Here is an 18,821-nt window from a genome sequence, read left to right as displayed (position 1 = left end):
CTGATTTGATTCATTTTCAATAATGTACACTGGAAAAAGGTTAGCAATTTTAATGAATAAATGATCTTAAAACGCAGGGAAAAAACAGTTAACTGTAACTTACCTTATATATGGTAATAATAAAAGTTACTTTACAATATTTTAATTATTTTATTACAAAAAGTCAATTATCTTGTACGTTTTAGGGGGAAGGGGCTAACCATCACATTTGCTCACAATAATCCAATAACAATTTTTTTTACAGTAGGCTACATGTAGAAAGTACTGGTTAATAGGCCTATAAGGTAACTACGGTAACGCTTCCTTTTACAGTCCTGTTACCCATGTACTTACTATGTACTTATTACAGTAATTATAATTACTGGGTAATAACTAGGTACTAACCCTGAACCTACCCCAACCCATGTACCTTATATTAGCCAGTACTTTCTAGGTAAGTACACTGTAAGTACACGTAAGTACTGTACTGTTAAAGGAAGCGTTGCCGTAACCACATGGGTTAAAGGAATAGTTCACTTAAAAATGAAAATGCTGTCATCATTTACTCACCCTCGTTGTTTCAAGAAGATATTTTGAAGAATGTCGGTAACCAAACAGTTGATGTTTGAAAACCATTGACCACTGACAACCATTGCCTTCCATAGTATTTTTTTCCTACTATGGAAGTCACTGGGGACCAGCAATTGTCTGGTTACCGACATTCTTCAAAATATCTTCCTTTGTGTTCAACAGAAGAAAGAAATTCATACAGGTTTGAAACAACTTGATGGTGAATAAATGACGACACCATTTTCATTTTTAAGTGAACTATTCCTTTAAGGTTAGGTTTAGGGGTAGGTTCAGGTTAGTATCTAGTTATTACACAGTTTTTGATAACTATAATAAATGGGTAACGCTTCCTTTTACAGTCCTGTTACCCATGTACATACTAGGTACTTATTATAGTAATTACAATTACTGGGTAATAACTAGGTACTAACCCTGAACCTACCCCTAACCCATGTACTTACCTTATATTAGCCAGTACTTTCTAGGTAAGTACACTGTAAGTACACGTAAGTACTGTACTGTGTACATGGGGAACAGGAATGTAAAATAAAGTGCTACTGAAAAAATGACTGAAGACAACATCTTGAGCCAAATTTGAATTAATACATAAGGCAAAGATGTCATTTATTTGATATGACAGCTTACAAAGTACAGAAACATTTGCACTGCTTGCTTACAGTTCACACATTATAATATGGCGATAAAAGCAACCAAACAATATCTCCAGTTAACTAAAACAATAAAAAAAAAATAGATTGCATGTAGTCTTAGAAGAAAACTTAAGAGGAAAATCCTACAAACACTTCAGTAGGCCTATCATGCTACATGCACATTTGAAAAGCCAAACCAAACCTCCTACAAGAGGCAAACCAAATTATATATATAATTACCCCAAACAGGAAGACATTTCGTCTGCAGGGAGATGCAGCAGGTACGATACAATCACAAATGTCATGATTCTTTTTGCTCCATAAGCTCAATTGAAAAACAGGGATATACAACTCACATGTGAAGAGAGAAACAAGCACTCACACAAAGCATTGGAATGTCTGTCAGTTTAAAAGTTCCTGCTCAATTCATTTAAATTCAGGAACACACAAATACACCTGTGATAAATGCATACGATTACTAAACAAACATGATGAATAAAACTAAAAATGAACAAACTAATATTAGATTTGATAGCAATGAGGTACACATTATCTGATGCCCCAAATGTTAATTTTCCTCATTCAAACGCTACAATTTACCATGATTTTGTTCTTTGGTAAGTGTGCACATAATGTCTAGGGCACCAATTGTTTATAGTAAACTTAAAATCTACAGCTCATCCTCATGAAAATAATATTAAAATGTAATTTGAGAATTTCATCTATGTAATAGTTTCAAAAGTAGCCCTGACAAAAAAAGAAAAGAGTAATGCCCTAGTTTACAAAGGGATTGCAAAAAATCAAGCATGCCACTCTCAGCAATAAAAACACTTTATGTTCCTTATCAACCCTCAAATGTAAATCTGAACTCAGATATTATGTATCTTGAGTGCTGTTGTGCCAAATTTTGGATAAAACAAATGTTGGGGAACAGGCACTTACACCGCTACGTCATAAAAATGTAATCTTGCGGTTTGAGTGACATGCTTTACTGTTTAATCAAGGTAAACGTGAGAAAAGAGCAGCAACACAACTCGACAACAGCATAGAGTCCCAACCAATGAGGAATAATTAAACAATGCAGCGAGTTGTTTGGATGAAGCGTTGGCAGGGATCCAAAGACGCTTCCCTCGACCCCTTTAATTTACAGTCAACAGTAGTCCATTACACCTGATGTCTCCTCTTTCCTCTGCTTACCTCCTCTCTCAGTCTGTGGACCACTGAGTTCACCTACTGCATTTTAGTCCTCAGCCTGTTGACATACATAAAAGTAGTCAGGATGAAAAGATTAACATGAAAACACCCAGTACAAGTGATCTAATAATAAGAAGATGATGCTAAGCCACCATTTCAGTTGGTTTGGTTGACAAAGAGCAAAAATGTAAGTGTATCGTTTCATTATAGTGCCTCCTAATGTGAAACTAAAAGACAAAAAGTTTAAGGGTTCAATTACCGCTCTGATCTGAATGTTGGCTGCAGTTTCCTCATAAAAGCTTTTTAGCAATAAAAAAAATGGCCTTTTCCTCCTTTTAAAGATGCTAAATGTTGCATAGTAATTGAATTACAGGAAATACAAGAATCTTGTTATTGAGCCATTAGCGTTTGTGTTGATTTGATGGAAATCTGAAAGAGGGAATTGGCCACAAATCACATCCACTCATTAGTTGCTAATGAGCAGTTAGTAAACTGGTATGATGTAATGAGAATAAGCAGGAGCAGGTGGAGAAGGACAGTGATCCCAAGTGACAGGGTTGAGCCGGTGGCATTGGAGAGGATATGACATCAAACATTCACAAAACACTAAGGAGTGGTTCCTCAATTCAAATTGGCTCAAAGGAAAAGGGAAGACAATCAGTGACAAGCAGCACAACATTTATTTGCCATTCCAGCATCATGCCAAATGTCAAGAGTATAAACTACAAATTCATCACTTGTGTAAAAAGTAAAACATCCTACAGACACAGAGGCGCGGCCACATTAGCGAAATTTCAGTACAATTTTGCAGGCACAAAAGCTCCATTGTCTTTTGTCAATAGTTTAGCGAGATATAAAGCACCGCTCACACAAAAGCTATTAAACCAAGAAGCTTTCTGTTGGTCAATGCTGCAAATTTGCGTGACCAATTTAAACCCATTGCAAAATCTGTGTGAGAAAATGCAAAATTCCAGATTGTGTGGATTCCTGCTAAAATGACTGCGAAAATTCACTGAATAACGGTGAATGTGACGACACCTTATGGAGGGAATTAAAAAGAGAATTTCAGACTTCAAAAAAAAAAAACTCATCATGAGTATAAAGGCCACCAATTTCATTTCTTTCATAATTTCTGGTTAGATTTATTAAAACAAAACTGTTTTGAGCTAGATTTATATTTGTGTTTTTCAAATATATATTGAATAACTAAATATATATTTCAAATTGTGTTTTTTCAAAATCCTGTTTCATTTTTGCTGTTATAAAACCAGGAATTGAGTGTGATCCTGGGTTCCCATTCCTTTTGAGCAATAAATTTCAATGTTTACAGTTGTTTACAATTACTGGATGAGTAATCTTTCAACATAATTACGTATTTTATTGAGATTACTGGGGCGGATTTAAGTGCATGTCAGATAGAAACGAACACAAACAAATTTGATTTGAATGTGTTTTGGGCCCAAACAAGTCAAAACTGTTATTCAAAGACTAAAGTCTAGCCGATTAAATAACTTGGAGCACTAGAAAACTAGAAGATTACTCACAAATTACCATGATTTTTAAAATTTAATTACTTTTCTATGCCTGAAAAGCATCATTTTAAAATGTCTTGCTATTTCCATGTTTTATAAGACTGTGGGAACCTTGATCATTTCAGACGACTTATTATTTTACAGTCTATATGAATAAGGAATGGATATTATTTGTAAAAAGTACCCTGATTTGCACACTGGTGAACTTAGTACATTCATTCTGTGTGGCTTGATAGACATTCACACATGATAAACATTAAAATGACATGAAATCTAATAAGATGCCATACAGTCTCTGGAACCACATTTGGTTTACCCTGTATAATTTATCTCTGCAAGCTGCTCTGGCAGAAATGCCAAACAGCTTTCCCCCACAATGATAATCAAACGGGATCCTGTTGGGATGATGTTATAGATCATTCCCATTTACAGTCCACACGCTCACACATTTATAAATGCTTTTGCAAAAATGGAATAAAATCAAAAGAATGTTTATTTGCTCAAGCAGTTTGTGGCATGCATGGAAAGGGAAAAAGCCAGAACCCATATCCAAACACGTCATCCAGGGAGAGGTGCGAAATCAAAGAGGTGCATGAACGACAATGAGGGGGATCCGGGAGCACAGTAATTGTGGGATATTAGTCGTGCTGGAGGAGGTGTGCAAGGTTCACAGTGGAAAATGACAGCCAGTGTGAAGCTGCAGACAGAAGCAGTCGGTCCCAGAGGAGGGAAGGACTGTCAGCCTGAGGAGCTGCATTCTCATATGTCAAAGTCAATAGAGCAAAGCCCGATAGCAGACACCATCTCATGCCATAAACAGATGGACATGGGGACATAAAGGAGACATGAGTGTAGTGAACAGGGAGGGAGAGACACAGAGAGACCAGAAAGACTAAAGACTGAAAAAAGGAGGACGTTGATTAGTTGTTAGAAGTCAGCCGAAGTAAGGGACTTCTTTCGAAAAGCCACAGTCTCAAAGCTGGTAATAAGAACAGCACCTGAGGACGGTTGCTCTGAAGAATCCACTGCCGTTTCCTCCCCAGGCTTTGTTTCAGAATCACTCTGACCCGGTTCTAAAATAGGGACGTCGCTGTCCTCTGCATCAAGAGGATATATAGGATATTACAATTAATTCTTTATTGGGAGGAAATCATATTTTGAACTTTGTGTGTTAATGAAATGTTTTGACATACTGCTCTGGTTGGTGTTGTCTGGGGTGGGCGGCACTTCGGAATCTGCTGTGTCATGGCTGCTCGAGGTGGTACAGTCGGCAGATTCAGCAGGTACCAACTCTTGTGTTTCACAGGAAGTTGACCCCACCACTGAATGTGAAAAGACACTTAAGTTTCACTTCTAAGACATCACAGAAACTCAGACAATACTAAAAAAAACATAAAAATAAAAAAAGATAATCAGTGGGCTTCAGCTTTATTTCAATTAACAAAAACAATTTTTAATAGTTTTAGTTAGATATTTGCTATGTGGTTGTTCTTTTTAGTGTGTTACTATGGATGTGGTTACTTGAACCCTAAAATATGCTTCATTTTCAGTTTGTATTTTCAGCCCAAATCACAAGCATATGCATGCAATTGTCTACAATACTGGGTCTCCTCGAGCCATGCTTCTCCAACATGTCCTGCAGGACCCCCAGCACTGCACATTTTGTATGTCTCCCTCATCTAACACACCCGATTCAACTCACCAGCCATACAAAATGCAATGTGCAATGGTGGGGGTCCCCAGGACAGGTTTGACAAGCACTGCACTGGGGGTAACACTAATGGCTGGGCTGTTACTGTCTTGGAAGAACTAGTCAAAGTAGATCGGAAAATGGAAATAAAAATAACGGAATGTGAAGATCTAGCCAACAACAATGAATATGCGAGGAGGTCAAAAGGTACCAGCGATTGTACAACTTGACTGAAAGATTAGAAGAACACAACGGTACCCGTCTGTATGAGTTCATGGGCAATGGAGTCTAAGTTGAAAGACTAGAATGCTTGACCATGTGTGAGATGTAATGACAGGTGGAAAAACAAAACATACCCCAGGCTTTGTCTTAACAAGCACCACTAAAAAGAGAAACTGTGATGTACTAAATAAAGACCATGATTATTTCACCTGTAGATGCACTTTCGTTTCTTTCTGGTTCTTCTGGCTGGCTGGGGGTGTTCTGTTCGGCCTGGTTGCTCTTTTGTTGGGCTGGACTGCTTTCAGTGCTGCTGGGCCTCAGAGGGCTCTCGCCCAGACTGCTCTTAGGAGAATGCATCTCCATTTCTTCACCCCAATCTGACACCGGCTGGTGGCTGTCCAGTGGGGAGAAAGGGCTAAGGGGTTTGGGCCCTTCTGGTGTACTGAGCGTCTCCTGCGGGGAAGGTATGTGGACTTTGGGTCTTGGGGTACGTTTCTCTTTTGGGCTGGGAGTTGAGGGTGCAGGAGAGGAAGGGGTCTTTTCTGTTGGTTTAGCATCTTTCGAGTAATCCTCGTGATCTGCTTTTTCATCTTCTTCCGCATTTTCCTCTTCACCATCACTGGCATCCTCCCACTCATCTTCATCCTCTTCAGCAAGGCCTCCATCACTCTTCTGCACAGCAGGAGAAGGTCAGGAATAAATGAAACAGACTAATTAAAATCAACTTTCATTCAAAAGAACTCTTGGTACCATAATACTCTATACCTATTAAGTGTTGTCGGGCATCTCACCTTGTCTGAAAATGGAGCCTTGAGGGTGCCGTCCTCACTCTCGTTTTCTTTCCCTTTGTCCTTTTCATCCGTCTCCTTCTCTTGCTCCTCCTTTCTTCCTTTCTCCTCTTCATTTTCTCCTTCCCACCGATTATCATGCATGCTTTAGGAAAAATCGTGTTGCTCAATGAATGTTGATTCAGGAAATGCTCTCTAGAACGATAATTTCTCTACCCACAATGCCGCCTGCCTCCAAATAGCAATTGCATGTAGCAAATAACAGGCCCTGTTTCCACCTGGAATTAAGATGCATTTTTTTGTGATTCGATCACAAGTGGTCAAGCTAAAGAGAGGGTGTCTAAAACATTTAGTGATCAGATCACAGTACCACACCACATTGAATCACCGCCTGCTTGTCGACCACCCACCTAACACGTGACCATTCGAAAGCGCACCAAAACAATCGATTCAAACTTCACTGCATTGTACCAAACACATGGATTACAGTGGAAATCACAACTTCCTTCCACATCCTTTTTATTCACTTCCTTTCCTACTCGCTCATAAGCTGCGTAACATGGGTTCATTCCGTCAAAAGTATTTGAGTCTCCAAAAACAGAAGACACAACCGAAACACGTTAATACCAAGCGGAAAGGAGTCTCAGCTGGACACTTGTGATTGGAATCGGATCACTGAAAATGCATCTTAATATCAGGTGGAAACTGGGCCATAATTTAGATGACATAACTAAAGCCTAGTGGCCCTGTCCCAAATGGTGGACTCGAGGGGCACTTGGTGTCTGACTTGTCATTTTAAGTTTCAAAATTGTGTTAATGAGCATATTTCTTGATGTGTACTTTTCAACAACGAACTTCTACTTGAGTGTGGACTGTACAGTTTAGGGCATGATCTAGGACTGGACAGAGGTGTCCAATCCTGTTCCTGGATGCCCAATGTTCTGCAGAGTTTAGCTTCAACTTGCCCCAGAACACTTTCTAGTAATCCTGAATACCTTGATTAGCTTGATTAGTTTAATTAGGATTGGAGCTGAACTCTGCAGGATACTGGATCTCCAGGAGAAGGACTGGACATGCTAGTGCCATCCAAAAAAAAAGTATTACTCTCCACAATGAGGAGAACTATTGCATACCTGTAGCTTTTGCCCTGACCGCGGCCCATCCCTCGTCCACGGCCTCCCTGTCTGGGTTTGCCCTGGCCCAAGAACTCGCCAAAGGTTGGTGTCTTGGGCGGCCTCTTGCTGTCTTCTGCATAACAGAGATTAGAGCAATATTTATCCTTGAAGGGTGTCATGGGGCCAAGCAAGACCTTACAAAACAATTCTGCATATGAAATCTGTTGTGGAGAGAGATGACCCTAGGCACACAGTAACAGATGGCCACCTGTCATTCTGGATTGACGCTCTATGCATCACTTTTCAGGATAAGAGGAGGGGAACGGATGAGAAATGCATGCAAATGTGCCCTTGATTTGACAGCACTGTGACGAGACTTGACTTGACTTGAATGTTGTGAGGTAGATACTGGGATTGTGAAGCACTCAAAACCAAGATATCAGCAAACGAGCACGTGTCAGAAGCAGCAAGACTTTCTTCAGTGCAAAAGAGGTACTTTTGGTATGTTTTGAGTGACAGCTTTTGAATGTCAATATTCAGGAGACAGTGTGAGAATGACAATGTTAGGGCAAGAGTGATGTAAGTTAGAAGACTGTGCCTCAGAAGGGGAAATGTAGCTTGAGTATAAGCTAAGGGTGTCACGATTTCGAATATAAATCGAAATCGACCGAAATTAATTCACAATCTCGAACTTCGAATTAAAAAATGGAATCGTCGATGCTGCCACGCCCCATGTCACGTCCGGTCGGCGTGCCAAGCGGGAAAAAACAGTCGTGTTGAAAAGCTGCGAGTCTATGGTCAACCTCCTCTAACTTAGCTACAGCCATTCAAAAGATAGCATGGCGACTGCAGATGCAGGATACCCATCGACAGAACTTGAACCCCCTCCTCTTTCATTGAAGTCGCAGGTGTGTACGTTTTTTGGATTTCCAGTGAGTTATGTTGACAACGTTCGGGCTTCAAAAAAGCCACAGTTTACTTTGCAGACATCCCAAGTCTCACGGAAGTTCCGGGAGTCTCCCGCATATTGATAGCGGCTCCCTGATGCACGCAAATTAGTTAAAATCTCCCGGAATCTAGAGTGAGCGAGCAAGAGCGCGCATGCGAGACAGGAAAAACTGTGCTCCAAAGTTAAAACCATATAGCGCGAGCACGGCAGAGAGGGAGAGAGCGAGAGACCTTGTGTATGTGCCTCATGAAGCGCATGTAAGACAGAGAGCATCCTGATTGGCCGGTTTCGGCTTTAAAAAAAATAAATGTAAAAATCGAGAATCGAATCGAACCGTGACCTTAGAATCGAAAATTTAATCGAATCGAGGATTTGGAGAATTGTGACACCCCTAGTATAAGCCAATTGGTTAAAGTTAAAAGTTAAAATATATAAAGTTGTTTTGGACAATTTGTTTTGCTGAATGTACATGTTTTACTGAACTAACCATATTAATAGCTCCAGTTCCAAAGTGTGTGTGTGTATATATACACACACACACATAAAAAAATAATACAACATTTTATTTTAGGTGTTGTGCAGATGGCCTCATTTAAAATATCTCCAGAGGATGCAGGGCCTACATGGTATCTCCAAATTGTTAAGAGTGTGTTTAAGTTAAAGAAATGTAAGAGTTTTAACTGCAAATGTTAAACATTTAAGACCAATTCTATAATAACAAAAAGCCAAAACTAAATGTATAATGTTTAAATAGTGTAATAATAAATATTAAATGAGCATTAATAACACCTGTAAAAATATATAAATATAAAAAGTGTAAAATGTTGGGGCCATTAAAAAAACACAGGAAACTACAGGCCTGATCAGGCAGGCAGGACAAACAAATTCTTACTGTTGAGGCCTGAAGCATCTCCTGTCTTTCCGTCCACAAATTAAAGACCTCCACAAATCATACGTTTTTTTTTAATGGTACTTTTTAGGATATTTTACGGTCTTATATTTTGTAAGTGAATTTGAGTTATCAATGCATTTTTACATTAATCAAACCTAGAATATTGTTAAATTAATAGTTCATTTATAGGAACACTTCATTGCTACTTACATTAATGATATTATATGACAGAATAATCTCAGCTTTTACTGTGTTTTTAAAGAAGAAAAGCTCAATCAAGTCAAGAACACAAGGAGTGGCTGGGTGCATGTTTTCTGCTCAGCAAAATGACTGGGAAGCAAGTTTGTAATGATGGCTATGCAACTGGCAGAAAGCAATTATGAGCTGAAAAGGGGTGGGGTCAGAATCCCTTGTCTCTTCAATATATATCCTTTTGAGTGCTTACATTATTCCTATAAAAATTACTAATCAAGATATGCATGGTCACATAATCATTTCTATATTCTTTGAGTTATTAAAATATACTTGTGTTAACCAGCTGCTCAACATGTGTCACATCGATATATCGGTTTCTAGCTGACGAGTTAAGGTTACAGGGGTCCAACTATACGTGACTCCACCTGATTTACAAAATGTATTTCTCTAGGGAGCAAGGTGTATATTATCTGCACCTCTTCCTGATTTATCAGCCCGTTTTGGTCGACTGTACTGATAATAAGGAGCTCAAGCTCTCTTCAGCCTTGTTTTTCGTTAGTGCTTTGTGTGTGTGTTTGACATTCTGTGTAGGTTCTGGACATCGTGATATACCACATACAGACCCACAGACGCCTTTCTTCAACCTGCGAGGTCACCACAGACCTAAATCTAGCAATCGGACGACAACTATCTTGACTAATGGCGATATACCCCCATATCTATCCATATGTGCAAACTTTAGACTATGTTCTCTTAACCAATCAGGAGTAACAATGATGTAATGTATGCCCTTGCAAAATGGTATAATTGGTGTAAGATTTTGTGTAAGGTAGAGTTGGCTTTCGACCTCCTCGTGAGACTTTGACGCTAGCTGTACCGATGAAACTGCAAACTATTCTTCAGTAAATTTTTATCTATTTGATTGAACCTCACGACTACTGGTCTTCTTTCATCATATCTGGTTCTGGGTCCTTAAGCTGTTACCCCCTAACAGAGCTATCCAGAGAGCTGCATCATGAGATAATCCAATAAGATACACACCCACCCATTATAATTTATTATGAAGGAATGGAATGCAATTAGAAGCTATCAGTGCAGGAACAGCTGTTTGGTTGCACTCAGACTAGGGCCAATGTGAAGAAGGGTAAAGACACACACACACACACACACACACACACACACACACACACACACACACACACACACACACACACACACACACACACACACACACACACACACACACACACACACACACACACACACACACACACACACACACACACACACATGCCTTAAGCTGACCTGAAGGTCCAGTGCGTTGCTGTACATGGGCATTGCGCCCCCTAGCTGCTGAGAGACCACAGCACAGAACATCACCAAACAGCCAAAAAGACAAGTTTCACAAAGCAAAAATGTCATAAATGTGTACATGTAACTACTCTATACTGTTGATGTATGACAGACTATTGATTGGCTGTATAAAATATAAGACACTCCAAAAAACATGGTGACATTCATGGCATTTGCAGACCAGGTGTCAGGTGGTCAGTGTGTATGTGTGTGTGTGTGTGTGTGTGTGTGTGTGTGTGTGTGTGTGTGTGTGTGTGTGTGTGTGTGTGTGAGATTTACCTCTCCTGTTGCTTTGTTCTTGTGTGCCCTCTCCGGCCACAGATGAGTCCTCCTTGAACCTGTGAAAACACCTCAGGGTCACTGGCTGTCTTATTCTCACCCAGTCAGCATGCATTACTCCTATCCAGAGTCGTTCTCTCTCTCTCTTTTTAACAGTTTGACAGAAATAAAATTGTCAGAGCTGAAATTAAAGGGATAATTCATCCCAAAATATCATTCCAAACCTGAATGACAATCTTCAGATGAATACAAAAAGGAGAAATGTTAAAGAATGCACTGGTCTCTTTTCACCATATAGTGAATGTGCAGCATTCATTTCTTCTTTTGTGTTCAACAGAAGAAAGTAAGACATATGGGATTGGAACAAAATGAAGGGGAGTAAAACGACAGGAATAAAATTTGAGTGAACCGGCCCTTTAAGAGTTCAATGACTCTATAGCATATTCATAGATATAATAGTCAGCATTTATGCCTTTGACACTCACATTGTATCGGTTTTCTGCGCATCCCACTCTCGTTTCCACTGGCCGGTGGCGTTACGGTGACGAGCCAGCCGTTCTTCATCAATCTGCTCTCGCTCCTTTTTCCAGCGGAGATACTCCGCTCTTTCTCTACCCGTCATGGATAATGTCATATCCACTGAGCCTCTACCACTTGGCCTACGATTCTGCTATGAGATTGAAAAAGAGAAGGAGAGTTTGACAAGAAAAAAGAAAAACAAAACCCAGTGAGACAGTTTCTGAAGAAAATGAAAACCCTTCATAATGTTAGGGTATTGTAGGTAGTTGCCAGGGTGTTTCTATGCAGTTGCTAAAGGGGTCGGAGTATGTTTTGGGTGCTGTATAATTGATATTCTGGTCTCTATACACTACTGTTAAAAAAATTGGTAGATTTTTTAAATGTTTTTGAATGAAGTTTCTTATGCTTTAATAATTTGATGAAATACAGTGAAAACAGTCATATTATTACGATTAAAACTAATCTTTTCCTAAAATGTTTATATTTTAAAATGTATTTTCTTTTTTATAAAAATAATAAAATAAATAATACAATTATTGTAATATGCTGATTTGGTTCCCAAGAAACATTTCTTATTATAAATGTTGAAAACAGTTGTGCTGCTTAATGTTTTTGTGGAAACCGTGATTTTTTTTTTTAGGATGTTTTGAGAAAGTTCAAAAGATCTTTTTGTAGGAATGTTGTACAAACAGTCTTAACGGTCACTTTTGATCAGTTTAATGCATCCTTACTAAATAAAAGTATTAGTGGGGTCTTACTGACCCCAAATCTTTAAACGGTATTGTATGTGTCTTATGTATTAAGCTAAACCTAAGAAATTAAAATGTTCAGTACCGTCCATTCTTTCTCAACCTCTCCACCAGTCTTCACATTGTCAAAGTCAACTCCACCCCAGTTGCGCACATGTCGTCGGCTTCCCTCCTTGCGGTCAATGTCTGGGATTGGCCCACTGCGCCGAGGGTCATCAAGGAAGTTCCTGATGGGGTTTTTCTCTCCCTCAGCCTGCAAAAGATAAATGTGTGTGAATATATCAAATAGATAATGGCTGCTACATTAATAGTAAAACGGTGAGTGTATCGAAACATACCTTTTGACCTCTCTCATATTCAGCAATCTTTTCCATCTCCTCATTCATCTTCTCTATGTTCTGTCTTCTTTTCTCCTCCCACTCCTGAAGAGGAGAAATTGGATATCAACGGGATATCAACTCATAAAAAAATGCTTGTAGATTGTGATGCTTCTGTCTAGATACTAAATCTTTGTTACTGTTTTCAAAGATCTAAAATATTCAAAAAGAACATTCATAAAAGAATACTCAGTGCTGGAAAATTCCTTATATTTATTTAAACAGCAATGTTTCCTCTTACAACGATATAATATATGCTTGAAGAAGCACCGCTGTGTATAAATAATGAATTTTGCAAGCAACAGCAGTACGGGACTTGCATTCTCCTTTCTATACATTTTGCACACCTCCAAATGACTTTGTAAGTGAATGTATTACAACAATGTTCTACAATATCTCAACCACAAAATGATATAGAACATGTCAATAGTAACCTTTGATTTCCTGTCTGAGCCTAATCCTCCTTGCGTTCCTCCTCTGCCTCCTCCTTGCGTTCCTCCTCTTCCTCCTCTCCGCCCTGCTCTAAAGGAGTGTTCAATACGGGGAGGACCCTCTCCACCTTCACCATCCTGAGGTTGCCTTTCTGGCCACGGTTCCGCTTTGTTTGGACGAGGCTCTCTTCTTCCCCCACGGTGGCCACCTCTGCTCAGCCGGCCTGATCCGGTTCTGTTGGGGGGGCTCTCACAGCGAGGCCAAGCAGACTCCTCTTCTTCTGGACCCTGGTCACCACGATTACCAGCTGGTTTCCTGTCATTCACCACATGCTTATCCTAGAAAAGCAGTGTAAAATTTTTGTGGATTTTAGTCCATGAGGAAAAAGCTCATGACCTGTTTTTTCGGCCACGTCCAAGTGATCTGAGGGCGCAGGCGCTTCGGTCTGTGCGTTACAAGAGGTAAAAACGATATAAATACTGTTCGTTTTCTCACACAAACCGCTCGTTTCGTGTCTTAGGCCATCAATGTGTACTTACATTTACGAGTCATTAAATCATCTTTAATTTGGACTTCTCTGCGCATGCTCTTTGAGGAAGTGACCATAGGCCTGCATTATATCACTGACAGACAAGAACGGTTTAACCTAATAATATCAAAATTGAAACTACTGCGGAAACAAAGACACCTACATCTTGGATGCCCTTGAGGTAAGCTAAAACATATCAAAAATTAATTTCAAAGTGAACTATCCCTTTAAACTTTTGTCAGGTAGTTGCCAAGACACCATTTCTAATTTTTCACAATTTCTAAAGTTTTTAAAGTCTAATATTTATATTTTAGATTTATTTCAATTATTGAAAGGCATGAGTCATGACCTTGACAGACCACGATAGGAGGCTCAATCACAGCTGCATGGGCCATCTGTGATCCACTGAAACTCTACAGGTATTGATTAAAATGCTCTACAGCTAGTCTCAGCCTTCCCCAGGTGGGAAATTAAAAGCTGTGAGGAATGGGAGTGGAGATTAACTTTTAAAGGTTCTTGTTCACTATTAAAGCTGATGCAAATCATTAGCAGTCTTCAAAATCAAACTTGAATTAAGAAACATGGGTACTTATCCAATACATACTCACGTATCCAGTTCCCATATTAATATTTTAGTTTTAAATAGCCATCTATCTGACAAACTAAGGACTTTAGGGCTTTGAAGATATATCACAGTTCTTTGTAGGGGTGTGCAATATGTATCATCTATGTCGAAAATAAATCCACTTTTTTAGAACGAATCGGGTGAGTCAGTGATTCAATGAATCAGCTGTTTAAATGACCTGGTTGATTAAATGACTCAATGACTCACTCTTTAAGATGGTGACTTGCAGTCACCTACTGGTGCTTTTAGTTGTATATTTTAAGTTTTTGTTTTAATCATTTCATATTTACATATGCAAATTATCATAGTATTATTTATGGAAATGTAATTGCAGTGTAAATGCATTCATGCCACCTCCTCTGATCTGTATTAAACAGTCTAAGTACATCTAAATTACACTTTTTTGACCTTTTTTGTCAATATACCACACCAAGAAGTAATTCTTTTTTTCACAATACTTAATATTCAACATACACAACACTTAATATTCAACACTATTATTGATCTGACTGTACTGACACTGTGTGAGAACTGAACTGAGCTGAACAATGACATTTTTGCAGAACTGCTTTATAGATGAAATAAACAAATTTAATAATTAATGATCTTTACAAGGGAACTGATTTAACACTGAACCGACTTCAGCTGAACAGCAAAAATGCATTATTTTCCTGTTATCACTGTAAAGCTGCTTGAAAACAATCTATATTGTATAAAGCACTATATAAATAAAGGTGACTTGATTTGACAATATTACATTGACATCGGTATCAATATAGTTATTTCCTACAATTCAGTTAATGAAACAGGTCATCTAAATAAACAGAAGTTCTGATACAGTATCTCTCATGAGTTTATATCAGATAACAAATTAGGCAAAATGCACGAGAGATCGCATCTGATTCTGCACACATTCCGTTTTTTTTGCAGAATCAATGATAATGTAATATATTTAACCATGGCACATTGTGGTAAATGGTCATTCTATGAAATCATTCTGCCATCTGTCTTTACCCCAGCTGGTTTAGACAAGTCGACGGTCACTGAGAAGTTCTCCTTCTCCGTCTTTCTCCGTTCCGACTCAGGCTCATGAGGGCGGGCTTTGCGAGTTGTTGTCACAGCGATACCCTCCTGTTCAGCCTTTTTCTTATCTTCCTGTATTTCCTGGTGAAACAAGAGAAAGAAAAGTAAACTAAATGAATTAATAAAATCTGATCAAGTAAAAAGCTTTGAATCTGAGCATATCAAGGGCTGAATGTTAAGTACAATGAATAACAACCACAGCCAATTCAAGTCAAAATAAATGATTATAAGTACACAAAATAAACGAATTGGCAGAGTGGCAGCAGACTATCAAATTTCAGCATCCAAATTCACCTGATATCTCTTGACCAAAGCCTCATTCTTCTTCCTTAGAGCTTCAATCCTTTTGTCTAGCTCAGCATCTTTCTCCTCCTTTGTTTTTAGATCCACCACAGCAGACTGACCAAAAGGGAAGAGAGAAATGTCACACAACTGCAGCCAATACACGAGACAGGAATCAACAATGTGATTAAGTTTTTCTTCGTTACAGTGTTAAAACACTGGGTCGATATGTTCAACATATTTAGACCAGATCTGCTACTGGGAATAATTTGTCCAGGAATTAGCATATTATTGATTGTTTAACATCAAATATAATTATATAATCAATTCATATAATAATACAAACATAATTAATTTATATGTATATATATATATATGTGTGTGTGTGTGTTATTCTTGTGATGGCAAGTGTCACATGATCCTTCAGAAATCATTCTAATATGCTGATTTGGTGACCAAGAAACATTTCAAGAACATCTTGTATGATAGAGTGATGATATTGAGCCTCACCATGGCTGGAAGCCTGTCCTAAAACAAAAGGTAGATAGCTGAAGAGACTCCTATACCTAAACGGGAAGAGACCAAAATGAGATGATGCAATGGCGCCAACAATTATTATTTTTATTTTTTTTACAAATGTAATAGCATGCGTGATCACGACCCCATTCAAATCACACAATATTTGGAGAGGTTGACATCATCATAAACCCTCTTATGAACACAGACTATATAAATCCCTTCATAAGCGTATTAGTGAGAACACAACACTACGAACATAAGAGCTAAACGTCTGTATACAATGGCAGAGCGTTTACAGTAAACAATGTATCTGAATTAAATGTGTGGACTATCACAATGTATCAATATCATCAGAGAAGCCGCCAAGTGACTATGTGCCCTATTCAGGAGCCATGCTCAAGTCGTTTTTTATTTGTTCAGTAAAACAAAAAGGCAAATGAAAATTACATACAGACACACTATACATCCATGCATAAGACCTTTACAAATTCGCATTGTTTTACCTCTGGCAAGTGCAGCGCCCCTAAAAGTGGCTTGTATAGTGCACTCGATCAACGGAGAGCGACTAAGTTACTCAATCTACTTCCGTTAACATTAGCTTCCACTTCCAGATGATGTGAGCCTCAAAAGAGTCGGAATTGCAAAATAAAAGTCATTTAGTGTGGGATGTGACCTTTTTTTTACTGTCCGATTTGATTTGCTACAGCTGGTAGAGAAAAGCATGAAAAAGGGTATAATTAATCAAATAAATCTACACTGACAATTACTTACTATAAAGTCTTATTTTTAGCTGCAAAGCATATTTTTCAAAGCTGACCATCAGCATCGTAAATTCTAGATTTAAAAAATTATAATTTTCATTAAAAAAATTGATGTACATTCAAACATTAATTTATAACACTATACTTATTACTATACCTTTGCATCAAATTACAAAAAACTAGTAAACACCTGTGAGGGTGTTTCAAATACAGTGGCTGTGGAAGTGAAGGTAAAGTTTACATCGTTCTCTCTTCTGACTGTTATCAATCTCTCTCTATTTTTTTTTAACTCTTTTTGAAAGTTATGAAAACACAAATGTAGAGTTTTTCTTTTGCTATCTGAGCAAATGGGAACACAAAATAAAATATATTTAATGTAGTCTCATTCACCGCTATAGAGGGAATGCATTAACGTCACTTCCCCGCCGGAACACGCCCCCCTCAGCGGGACTGAGTGGCAGAAGAGCTGCTGCGTGACTGGAGTTAATAGGGGAAACTGCGTTAACGCGAGTAAAACAAACTATTATCAGTTTAAACTAAAAGTTGGACTCGATATAGTGTTCCTTACAACTTATCAAAGATCCAGTGATCCATGGATATTGACAAGCAGCCAGGAATCGTGTTTCCTGACATTTATATGTGCCTGATTTCGACGCCGGGGAAATAAATGAAGACAATTTGCCTGTAAACGTTTTATATAAATACAATATAGATAGGTCTAAATCCGAGTGATCACTTACATTAATGTTATACTGTATATCATCATATCGTCCAGCCCTAAAACTTGTATAGTTTTTTGTCAGTGTTTATTTTAAAAACATCCAATTATGCAGAATATAGTCTGTTCTGTAGCTTTTTGCAGTCTGTAAAAATATACAGTACCTCAGATTTCTGGTCAAATCTAGTTGTACAGTCAATCGCAAAGCTCTTTCCCGTTTTAGATGTGTTTTGTGTGATTTTCACGGCGTTCACGCTGAAAACAAATGCTGCCGCTCAGTCTTTTTGCCACTTGTGGGCGTGACCGCATTCACTCCGGCCGACGGTGACGTCATGCGCATACCCTCTATAGAAGTTTACCCAACTATGACGACTTCCGCTTTTGGGAGACCCGGAAATGTGAAGGTCATTGGACAGAATTATGCCGCTTTCCAGGCAACCTGTAACCCGTGTTTTTTCAACTCGTAACTGGGAGTACATCGATCTAGTACGAATTCACGGGTGGGAAGTCACGGGTTTGACTGCCGTTCCAGTGCACTTTCACGGGTATAAGGTTGGAAAAACACGGGTTACAGGTTGCCTGGAACGATGTACTCCCAGTTACGAGTTGGAAAAACACGGGTTACAGGTTGCCTGGAACGCGGCATTAATTACATAAAAATTACAATCGCAGCAATAAAGTTTGCAATTTGCAAACATTCTAAATATGAAATTGTGAATATAGAAACATAAAATATGAAAAAATGGGTTGTATAAGCAGATCATGGTACTGAGTCTTTTAGGCTTACAGCTCCATCTGCTGGAAACAGCAAGGATTCCC

At 38.7% G+C, this 18,821-nt stretch overlaps 1 protein-coding gene across 2 annotated transcripts; it reads right to left on the bottom strand.

Moving 5' to 3' along the window:
• Positions 1-1,293: 1,293 nt before the first annotated feature.
• ccdc9 (coiled-coil domain containing 9) lies at positions 1,294-17,139 on the bottom strand. 2 transcript variants are annotated; one of them, XM_056271164.1, is made up of 15 exons: positions 17,027-17,139; positions 16,515-16,570; positions 16,017-16,121; positions 15,654-15,803; positions 13,488-13,823; positions 13,015-13,098; positions 12,762-12,929; positions 11,894-12,075; positions 11,409-11,467; positions 7,759-7,873; positions 6,629-6,770; positions 6,047-6,509; positions 5,119-5,247; positions 4,924-5,022; positions 1,294-2,451 (listed from the first exon to the last, which is right to left on the bottom strand). In XM_056271164.1, exons 2-15 carry the CDS (start codon positions 16,515-16,517, stop codon positions 2,447-2,449), a joined length of 2,040 nt encoding a protein of 679 aa, XP_056127139.1. In that variant the 5' UTR covers positions 16,518-16,570; positions 17,027-17,139; the 3' UTR covers positions 1,294-2,446. The 2 variants fall into 2 exon arrangements, with proteins under 2 accessions (XP_056127139.1, XP_056127138.1); XM_056271163.1 differs by having other exon boundaries at positions 1,295-2,451; positions 11,894-12,078.
• Between the last annotated feature and the right edge of the window lie 1,682 nt (positions 17,140-18,821).

This window comes from Rhinichthys klamathensis, unplaced genomic scaffold (genome assembly GCF_029890125.1).
Source record: "Rhinichthys klamathensis goyatoka isolate OS25496 unplaced genomic scaffold, OSU_Roscu_1.1 h1tg000311l_1, whole genome shotgun sequence".
Classification (NCBI taxonomy): Eukaryota; Metazoa; Chordata; class Actinopteri; order Cypriniformes; family Leuciscidae; genus Rhinichthys; species Rhinichthys klamathensis.
This window is presented reverse-complemented; position numbering and strand designations above follow the sequence as displayed.

What these genes read in the sequence shown, in the direction of transcription:
- ccdc9 (XM_056271163.1), bottom strand. An exon ending in AGAACAAAGCAACAGGAGAG is followed by an intron (nt 7,874 to 11,408) that starts GTAAATCTCACA and finishes TCTGTTATGCAG; the next exon opens with AAGACAGCAAGAGGCCGCCC. An exon ending in GGTCAGGGCAAAAGCTACAG is followed by an intron (nt 6,771 to 7,758) that starts GTATGCAATAGT and finishes TTTTTCCTAAAG; the next exon opens with CATGCATGATAATCGGTGGG.